Source organism: Pygocentrus nattereri, chromosome 24 (assembly GCF_015220715.1).
Source record: "Pygocentrus nattereri isolate fPygNat1 chromosome 24, fPygNat1.pri, whole genome shotgun sequence".
In the NCBI taxonomy this organism is placed as follows: Eukaryota; Metazoa; Chordata; class Actinopteri; order Characiformes; family Serrasalmidae; genus Pygocentrus; species Pygocentrus nattereri.
Window position 1 is genome coordinate 32,333,434 of NC_051234.1, and position 11,547 is coordinate 32,344,980.

At 45.0% G+C, this 11,547-nt stretch overlaps 1 protein-coding gene across 3 annotated transcripts in view; it reads right to left on the reverse strand.

Moving 5' to 3' along the window:
• acad11 (acyl-CoA dehydrogenase family, member 11) overlaps window positions 1-11,547 on the reverse strand; it is a 133,232-nt gene that overhangs the window by 19,526 nt on the left and 102,159 nt on the right. For all 3 annotated transcript variants that reach the window (XM_037534032.1, XM_037534033.1, XM_037534034.1), the window contains 3 exons: window positions 10,450-10,519; window positions 2,100-2,185; window positions 113-184 (listed from right to left, as the gene is read on the reverse strand). In XM_037534032.1, the coding sequence (XP_037389929.1) occupies window positions 113-184; window positions 2,100-2,185; window positions 10,450-10,519 (228 nt within the window). The remainder of the gene's footprint in view (window positions 1-112; window positions 185-2,099; window positions 2,186-10,449; window positions 10,520-11,547) is intronic.

Consider the following 11,547-nt stretch of genomic DNA (forward strand, 5'->3'; position numbering starts at 1 on the left):
TGCTTTGATGCAATTTTACTGCGATTCCACATCATTTCATGATCATTAGACTTGGTGTGTGTGTGTGTGTGTGTGTGTGTGTGTGTGTGTGTGTGTGTGTGTGGTATCTTACCTAGAAGAATGTTGGAGGCAGGAACGCGCACGTTGTCAAAGTGAACCTCCAAATGGCCACCATGGTGCGCATCTGTGGAGATGAAAAAAGATGAAGATTAACATCTCACACTCAGCTGGCTTCCAGAGAACCTGCAGCACACTCACACACACACACACACACACACCCCCACCCACCCACCCACCCTCACACTCTCACACAACCCCACCCACCCACCCACAAACTCATACACTCACTCACACACACACACACACACACACTCACACACACCCACCCACAAACTCATACACTCACTCACACACACACATATCGAGGAGATTCAAGGACAGAGACAAGAAGAACAGCAAGAGAGTTCATATCATTCTCACTGATTTCATCTGCAGACAGAAGCCGTGCATTTATCATTAAAATGGATAAATGTCCTGCAGGTATTTAAAACACTCGTGTTTGTTCCCCAAAACAGTTCGTCAATTTGCCAAAACCCAACAACCAAAACACAGCAACTTCTTCACTGAAGTGCAGGTGAACCAAAGAAGTGTATCCAAAATACTCCACTGCAGTGACTTACTGATGGATTACATGGAAAAAGCCTTCGTGGTATTTCTCCATAACAGTTCTGTGATTTATCGAAGGGAATTCAACCTGTTTATCCTACATAAAGTCCACCAGTGTCTTTTGATGGCACATGATTCACTGCAGAGATGTTTACCAACCAGGAATAACAACTAGGGCCAGATATTTACAAATATCTCAAATCACAAACGGGTCGTTCTAAAGACGTCACTGAATTCCAGTCAGTTTGCAAATTGTCTTCCCCCCAGATATTCCACTGTCCACTGTGAGTGGTATTAATGAATAAAGTGTTTAGGAACCAAAGCAGCTCAGCCACGAAGTGTCAGACCACATAGAGTTATAGGGCGGGCTGCCGAGTTCTGAGGAGCACAGAGCATAAAAGTGTCCAACGCTCTGCTGATCAATACCTGCAGAGTTCAAACCTCCTCTGGCGTCAACATCAGCACCGAAACTGCACCGGGAGCTTCATGGCAGGGTTTCCATGACTGAGCAGCTGCATTCAAGCCTTTCATCACCAAGCACAGAGCCAAGCGTCGGATGAAGTGGAGTAAAGCGCCGCCACTGGACTCTGGAGCAGCTTCTCTATCCGTCAGTCTGATGGACGAGTCTGGGTTTGGCGAATGCCAGGAGAACGTTCCCTGCCTGAATGCACTGTGCCAGCTGTAAAGTTTGGTGGAGGAGGGATGATGATACGGGGCTGGTTTTCAGGGGTCGGTCTAGAACCCTCAGTTCCAGTGAAGGGAGATCTTAATGCTTCAGCACCAAGACATTCTGGACAATCATACACTTCCAACTTTGTGGGAACAGTTTGTGGAAGAACCTTTCCTGTTCCAGCATGACTGAACCCCAGTGACCAAAGCAGCTCCATACAGGCCTGACTGGGTGAGTTTGGTGTGGAAGAACTTGACTGGTGAAAGAACAGCCTGATGTTCTTTAGAGACCATAAGTCTTGCACCACCCCTCCAGGTTCCGCTCCTGTTCTACAGTCTGCAGACAGACTCTTCTCTCCTGAGCAGCTGGGTCTCCAGCGGCGTCGGTTCTGCCGGATCAGTTTGACCCAGAGTGGATCCTGAAAGTCCGGTCAGCGTCTCTCCACACGCTACAGCACTGAACACACTCCTCCTCCTCCTCCAGTAGCCGCTGTGTGAGGGGGCGGAGCTCACCGGTAGGCGGGCAGTAAAGACAGTATAACGAGATGATGTCATCCTGTAACAAAGGAAAAGGGCTGGAATTCCAACGAGGCGTTTCAGCAGCTGAGAAAAGTGGATTCTGTGGGAGAGAGGTTCTCCCTCTGGAGGGAACGCTGAGCTTTGGGAATTTTCCATTCAGAAAAAGGTACAGAACTCACTGAAGGAACGAGGGAAAACAGACAAGCATAACAAGTTTATCAGAGAGTGAATGACCGGTCTCTCACCGTCGGCTCCGAACACAGTCAGCGCTCGGATCTTTCTCACTCCAGGTGTGTCCATAGGAACCAAAATCATGCTGTGCTGACCATGCCTGTAACACACACACACACCACTGATCACACCTGTAACACACACACACACCACTGATCACACCGGTAACACACACACTCACCGCTGATCACACCTGTAACACACACACACCAATGATCACACCTGTAACACACACACACACCACTGATCACACCTGTAACACACACACACACACACACACACACACACACACACACACACACACACACACACACACACCACTGATCACACCTGTAACACACACACACACCGCTGATCACACCGGTAACATACACACACCGCTGATCACACCTGTAACACACACACACACCACTGATCACACCTGTAACACACACACCACTGATCACACCTGTAACACACACACACACCACTGATCACACCTGTAACACACACACACACACCCCGCTGATCACACCTGTAACACACACACACACCACTGATCACACCTGTAACACACACACACACACCACTGATCACACCTGTAACACACACACACACACACCACTGATCACACCTGTAACACACACACACCACTGATCACACCTGTAACACACACACACACACACCACTGATCACACCTGTAACACACACACACACACACCACTGATCACACCTGTAACACACACACCACTGATCACACCTGTAACACACACACACACACACACCACTGATCACACCTGTAACACACACACACACACCCCGCTGATCACACCTGTAACACACACACACACACCCCGCTGATCACACCTGTAACACACACACACACCACTGATCACACCTGTAACACACACACACACCACTGATCACACCTGTAACACACACACACACACACACCACTGATCACACCTGTAACACACACACACACACACCACTGATCACACCTATAACACACACACACACACACCACTGATCACACCTGTAACACACACACTAGAATACTGAACCCACACACTGCACACTGCGAGCTGCACACTGAACTAGAACAGGCTTTACAGGCTATACTAGTGACGAGTGGAGAGACATGAGGAGCTTAACTCTCTCTCTCTCTCTCTATCCATTTCTCCGTCTTTCTCTCCTTCTGTCTTTCTCCCTCTTTTTGTCTCTCTCTCCCTGTCTCTCACTATTTCTCTCTCACCTGTCTGTATCTACCTCTTCATCTTTCTCTCCATCTCTCTCTTTCACTACTTATCTCTCTTTCCCTGCCCCTCACTCTTTCTGTCTCACTCCCTGTCTCTATCTACCTCTTAATTCTTCCGTCTGTCTCTAACTCTCTCTCCCACTTTTTCTTTCCTTCTCTTTCTCTCTGTCTCTGCCCTTTTCTCCGTCTCTCTCTTTCTCTCTCTCTCTCCCTCTCTTTCCTAACGGAGTGACTGCATTCTCTGAGGCAGACATGACCATCACATTTGGGCGAGGCAGTGAAGAGAGAGTCAGAGAGCGAGAGATGAATTCTAATACAGAATCTCCCCGAAGAGCAGAGGAGGAAGAGAGAGAGAGAGAGAGAGAGGGGGGGGGGGCAGAAACAGTGTGTAACAGAAAGATTAATTTCAGAATATAGCATGGTACACACACACACACACACACACACACACACACACACACACACACACACACAAACAAACAAACAGGCTTATTAGTGCAGCTGGAGGCTGAATCTCACTGCATTGAGCTGTCTGTCTGTTACAGATATGAATATTAAATCTCATACACTGTGTGTGTGTGTGTGTGTGTGTGTGTGTGTGTGTGTGTGTGTGTGTGTGTGTGTGTGTGTGTGTCTGTCTAGTTCAATGTACAGCACTGCACCAAAGCCAGAGACCACCCAGCATTTATTTAAACAGCCGTTAGGTACCAGTTGGTCATTTTTCCACATCAGGATAAAAAATAAGCAGAAAACATATTTAACAGAAAATCACATCAGAAGCCTCAACAGCTAAAACCACTCTCAGCAGTCTGAGCGTTCAGTGTGTCAACAGTTCTGGACTCATCCGTGAATTTCTCACTCACTGCAGCGCGTCATGCGCTAACCCGGGTTGGAGACGGACGCAGGAGGCAGGGTTCAGGGTCACAGCAGTCATTTTACTTCATTTGTTTTCAGCTCTTTAGTGTTCTGCTGCTCGTCCCCCTCTCTCTGTTCCCTCTAGGCTCTTCTTTAAATGCACTCACCTGAGCCGAGAGGGACTGAGAGCTCGTTGCTCCGCCTCCTCAACACCACCCCTGCTCCACGACTTGGCTGCCCAGGTCAAACGTAAGGCAAGTTAAAGCGGCCTCACTGCTGGACCGGAGGAGGCACTCAGTAGACGATGCTTGGGCCTTGCGCTCTCCCTGCTGTCCTGTTCTGTGGGATACCACAGAAATGGCCTGGCAACACCTTAGCAACCACCTGTGATACCATAGCAATGGCCTAGTAACACCTTAGCAACAGCAATACAACACATTAGCAACCACCTGCAATACCTTAGCAGTGGCCACCTGGGATAACACAGCAACCACCTAATAACACCTTATATACCACCTTAGCAACCAGCCGGGACAGCACAGCAGCGGCCTAGCTACACCTTAGCAACCAACAGCTTTTATCAACTCAGCTTAAAGTTTATTCGTGAAGTTTAATCTTTACTGTTTAACCCTTTAAAATCACTGCACACTAAGACTTAATATTCAGTAACTACAGGGACTTCTATGCAAACTGGCTGAGCTATTCTGAGCGTATAGAAGTGTCCAATAAAACGTTGGCCCCCTGGTCAATTACGGGGTCAACGTCTTCAATGTTTTCACAGGTTAGAATCTGCACTTTCCACAGATGTCTATGGCTTCATCCTCATCCTAATCCATCTAACCACTTTTCTTTCTCATTCCTTCTTTATCATCACACATCATAATGTCCTTTGTTTTTAAACAGATGCCGTTCCTCAGCTCCGGCCTGCTGGAGACAGAGTGGAGAACTCCTCAGCAGTTCAGGGCTGGGAATGTGTTTAGAGACGGTTCAGTGAGAGGAATGCAGACAGTCAGACCTCGACACTGACCACAGCTCCTGCTCTCGGCCAGCGGCCGCGTCCATGTGTGCGCGCGTCTCATAAAGAGGAGTTTGTGAGTGGAATTTCTCTCTGGATCTGTCCGGCTGGACGAAATTAGTTTGATGCTAACACAGGCAATATTTTCTGCTGACCATCTCACATTACACAGAAATACAGCTCCGAACCTCCACGTCCTGCTGAACACGGTACCATGACGGTCGCGTGCACAAGTTTGGGCACCCCTGATCAAATTCCATGTTTTTGTTGATTTTCTAAGTGTAAATGAGCCACACATCCTCGACTGAGACACATCTCTGCATGTTTTAATCTAGCAGTAGATCCCCAGAGGGGGTGCGTTATCATAAAATACCATCACGGCTGTGATCTGGTGACCGCAGATCATCACAGCCGTGATGTCATTGGCGATAACTCACTCCTCGAGTGCTCTACTGCTGAACTGAAATGAGCCTCTGTTGACGAAGTGTAGAGTTACTTATTTACACTTAGAAAATCAACAGGTCACTTGCACTGTGCAATTAACAGTTCATTTCAAGGGGCCAGTGCAATTTATAACTGGAAAAAATTCAAGGGTCATGAGCAATCGTCTTTTTTTGTTTACGTTTCGCTGAGTGTAAATTTGCATAGTATTTAAGTTATTTTATTTTATCTTATTTTATTTTTCTCTTTCTACTTTTTTTTTTTGCACCGAGAACGGGGGGTTTGTTCTTCGTTGTGCAAGTGTACGAGCACAATGTGCAATGACAATAAAGTTCATTCATTCATTCAACAGGGGCGCCCAAACTTTTGCATGCAGCTGTATAAGTACTAGAGGTGGGCGATTTGAACTCAAACTTATCTCAAGATGTTTTCTATTATTTGGACAATTTGATAACACTAAATAAAGTTGAGGGCGGCACTGTGGGTAGCGCTGTCGCATCAGAGCGAGGAGGGTCTGGGTTCGATTCCCCGGCCGGGTGACCAGGTCCTCTCTGTGTGGAGCATTTTCTCCCCGTGTCTGCGTGGGTTCCTCCGGGTTCTCCGGGTACTTCCCACAGTCCAAAGACCTGCAGTCAGGCCAAATCGACATGCTACATTGCCCCTGGGTGTGAGTGACTGTCTGTGTCTGTCTGTCTGCCCTGCGATGGACTGGCGACCTGTCCAGGGTGTATCCTGACTTCCACCCGAAGACTGCTGGGATAGGCTCCAGCAACACCCACTACAAAACCACTACAATGATTTTTATTCAATGTTTTACAAACTGCACTGCACTAAATTCAGTGAAACAGGCCCAATTATGCCCTCTGTAATCCACAATATGGTAATAAAAGCATTTCGTGACATAATTAATCGTGATTATGACAAAATAACTTGGTAACACTTATGCTGTTCATAAGGCTATATGACACCTACATAAGCTTGTCGTGACATCTGACATAATACTACATAAATGTTTATAAATGCTTATTCCAACAGGCAGCATCTGTCATAAAAGCTACTTCAGCTAACTTTGATCAAAACGGGCAAATATTACCTTTGTAGTGAACAGCACCTATTGGAATATAGCATTTATAAACATTGACGTAGGGTTCTGCCAGTTCTCATGACAAGCTTACGTAGGTGTCATACAGCCTTATGAATATAGTGCCTAATATGGGCATGACTACAGAACGATGACACGGCCTCAGAGCTCTATTCTATGTAGCTGGTCTAATATTTCAGTGTGTGCTGTATTTAACAGTGACCGCTCCCTAAATTAGGCTCAACACTCAGCGCTGTGTAAAGGTTTTAGGCGTCTAAGCACATTTTTAAACAGCTGACCTCAGCAGTGAGTTTATCACAATATACATCAGAATAAAGTCGTATTCATAATTCAAATAAACAGAAAAACAATAAACAGTAACAAGAATTTCTCGGGTCCATATTTTTCCTAGACACCTTCACAGCCGCCACAGAGACTCGTTAATATCATCAATGACATCATGAGCTCAATTTACTGAGCACTGATTGGTCAAACCAGGAGCTGCTTTATAACTACATATAATACTGGACTTCCTCGAGGAGAGGCTTGGAGATGGGTCAACAAACACACCATCATCCAGAACATCACTGTTTATACGTATATATATATAATAAATAATGATTTTCTGTATGTTGGTGTGTTTGTTTACCCATTTCTAAGCCTCTCCTCGAGGAATAAACAGATTTTGAAAATGCGTCTTGGGGGCCTCAGACTTTCACACAGTACTGTATTAAGTTCACCCCGTCTCTTGGATTTTGTCCTACAGAGTTCTAGAAAAGAAACAACCGCAAAGTGACCATCTGTGCCAACACTGCATGGTGTGGTCAGCAAACTGGTATAAACACAAGAGCAAAAAATAGGCTAATCATGTAGCCACAGCTTAAAACATGAAGAGGTTTAGATCCACTATTCAAATTTAATTATAAATATACAGTCTGGTTTTGTTTAGTTTAGCAATTCTCGCTCTTCCTTGCACTCGGCAGTCGTCTGGTGTGATCATGTTTCCAAGTGTTTAAGCTGGAATTCCAGAATTTACATTTTTTACATTCAAACACGCTTTTTTCATTGAACTGGATGAGTCTTTGAATTTTGACAGCCCTGTTTGCTAAACACAGAGGAAGGAAGTGAAGCTATTAATTCAGAGCAGCACAATGTTTCAGTTAGCAGAGTTGGGTCAGGAGTGCTCTCACAACCCTCACTTCGCCGAGTGACTCCAGTGATCATAATTACAGCTGTAGGTGAAAGTCAGTCAAACCCGGGTCAAATGACACATGAGCTTCGTTCCGAAGTCTAGGCTGCATTTCTCGGCTGCTACGCCGTAGCAGGTCACTGCAAAGTGAAGGAGCCTTCGTACACAGCACAGAAATGCAGCCTATGTCTGGAGTGATTTCAAGGATGCAGCTGACGTATAATTCCAGGCTTTGAATTACCCACAATTCTCTGTGTATGAACAACGGGAAGGAAAAAGAGAAAATAAAGGCACTGCAAAAACGGCGCCAATGGAGCTGAGCTCGTTTTAAAAGTTGCTCACGTCCTTGAATTCATATTCATTACTTTATGAAGTGAAAAATGACTGATTAATTAAAGCGTTCATCCGTATATCATCATGTTTTATTTACAAGTATTTGTGTATATTTATACAACGGCCACACAAGCTGATTGGTTGAGAAGGTTCTAACCGTGCTGTTTGACCATAGCATCGTGCTTTTTATTCCACTGTGTCACTCCACTGAGACGCTGTTGCTAAGCAACGACTCTGGCAGCTGTAGGAGTCGCTCGAGCCATCTAAACGTTTTTACTTCTGACTTTGCCACAAACAGAAAACGGACGCTGTTAAGGTCGCATCTGACCGACAGCCGATTTGGTCCGACTCTGAAGACGAGACGACGCTAAATTCCCAAACTGTCGTCACCACTGAGCAACTTTTCAGTCGGCAGCTGTGACGGAAGAACAGCTGAACAACCTGGAATCAGCCAGAAATGAACCCAACACCATTCGCCAAACTAAACGGGCTGTAAGAAGCTTCACAGACCGGCTGGAACAAAACAACATTAATACTGATCTGGACAAACTGAAAAAACTGAGCTGAACCTGATATTGCGGTAGTTTTATGGCTCAGTCCGAATTTCATAAAGCAAGACTTACAGCGGACACTGCAGTGAGGGGGCGGAGCTCGTTACTCTGACGTAGCAACGAGCTGCTCGTTAAGGAGCTCTAATTAGGAGGAAGGAACTGAACATTAAAACATATTAAACGCCGCGTTCACGGCCAGTTTATTCATTTCTTACTGTATTTATTTAACTGCTGTATTAAAGCAGTAGAGACACTCGAGGAGGGAGTTATCACCAATAACATCACGGGATGGTATTTCAGGATAACACACTCCCTCTCGGGTTCTACTGCTTAAACACTTTATCGTACTACATAAGAACATCTCCTTCTTATCTGTGAAGGAATGAAAAAGCAACAGGCTCCATTTTTTCTCACCAGTTCCCTCATGAGTCTTGCGCCACTCTGGTGTCGTCACCACGCAGCCTCGTTAGGACTGATCCATACGTGTGACCAATAGGCTGCTAAGGAGGAGTCTTCATAGGACAGTCCTACCGAGGACCCACACTGTAACACAGCTATTCTGCTGATTTTCCGTTCTCCGTGATGCTTTATGCACTAGACTACGGTCATTAATGTCTAATGTCATTAATTAGTGACGCTGACGTCTATTAAAATGATCAGAAGCACAAAACACTGAAGGTAAACAGTTTCCATCAGGGAGAACCGAGTGGCTCTGAAATCACTTTTTACACACAAGCAAAGTTTCAGTTTCAGATTTATTTACAACTTAGTTCCAAGTTTAAGTTGAATAAAAACTGGCTTTAAACTCAGGATCACAGATGAGCTCCTTTACTATGTTGATCTGTAGGCGTCTGTTCATAAACATAAACCAGCCCAAACTCATTTACTATAAAATGAACTGGTGTTTGTAGAAATTCAGAAAAAAGCCGCGTCAGTCTCGACTGCATATGTGGACATATTTCTATATTGAGCTCTATTTACACAAAGTTAGGTTAGTTCATCATTTATGTTGAACAGACTCTCCCAAAGTTTTACGCTGCTGCGCTGACGTTGAACCGCGTGCTGCACTGGGTCGGTATGACCAACAGGTCAAAACCAGCTCTAAACAAAGTGACCGCTGGGCCCTGATTGGTGCTCTGGCTTTGCGCTTCTTTCGTTTTGACACGTTACGTTTTTATACACACAGAAACCAAAAGGAACGACAGATTTCTCAAAATGTAGGAGGAAAAAGTCGGATATTAGACTCTGAAATGTAGTGGAGTGAAAGGAGAAAGTCGCCCAGAACGGAGAAACTTCAGTACAGATACACCAAAAATACTAAAGTACAGAAACTAATTACATTTACTCAGATACTCAGTTACTGTCCAGAACTGTCAGTGGTGCAGTTACCTCCTCTGGTCTATTCTGCTGTTTTGTTGAGTTTATAAGAAGCTGTTAAAGCTGATGTGGCAGATGTGGCAGATGTGGCAGAGCTGGGGTTTACACACTGACATTTTTGGCAATGGATCAATCACAAGATCCACTGTATGGAAAATTTATACCAAACTCACCGTCATCACTGTTATAACACCTCCAAGCTCTAATACACACAAACATAACCACACAACTCTAACCTGATGTGTTAAAGCAGGACTGTGTTAATGAGGTAACAGAGACCAGTACCTGTTGTTTGGGTCAGCCGTTTTGTTCCTGCACATCACCACGGCGATCTTGCACACTGAATTACCGGCACCTAGAGAGAAAAATATCAGTGATGAATTCTGACAAGGTGAGAAACTCTGAAAGGCGTTCTGGGTGCAAGACTGACAGACATAAAGACCCATATAGGACATTTCTCACTATATGAATAATCCCAAACACGTTCACACACACATCTAAAATGCTTCTCCTTCTGGGCCGCGGGGGGCGCTGGAGCCAATCCCAGCAGGATACACCCTGTCGCCAGTCCATCACAGGCCAGACAGACAGACCCATTCACACTCACACCTAGGGTCAATTTATCATGTCCAAACACAACCACACAACTGGTCACCCGGCCAGGGAATCGAACCCAGGCCCTTCTTGCTGGGAGGCTACAGTGCTACCCACCATGCCACCGTGCCGCCCCAAACACGTTCAGTTAGTTGATTTGTTTGCACTCATCTAGGAGTCCGTCTCCTACTTACACAAGGTTCCACAAAATCCAACAAAGTTCTAACAAATACAAAAATCTAATCATGATACTTCAAGAAGGTTTCAGGACACGTGATAATTCACAACATATTCTTCTTCTGACGTCTGTTAAGCTGGAATGGATGAAAAAGAACCACTACCGTCACATAAAGGTACCGTCAAAAACACAAATATTAAAAATATTCCAAACCCAAAACATTGTGCCGTGTACTATCAAAGAAGCTGAACTCAGTTTGTTTTTCTACTGAAAGTCGACCCGTTTTTCCCCAAATCTGGGCTCTAAACTATAAACAGACGGCGTCTCTTCAGTGATCTGCTCTGGAAACATCACTTTTAGAGACATTTCCAGAGCATGTAGTGAAATGTGGAGATCATAAAACACACGTTCTGTTCATCTGAGGAGGTTTTACAGAAAATTAATAAATAAATAAAATAAAATTTACATTTATTTCATGCAGTTACTGAATAATTTGCCGTACAATTTGGTCACGAAAAAATTCAGATGGACAAACCAAAATACACCCTGGAGAAGTTTGTAAAAGAATACAATTAATAGTTCACAGTGGTGTGGAAAAATGTTTGCCCCCT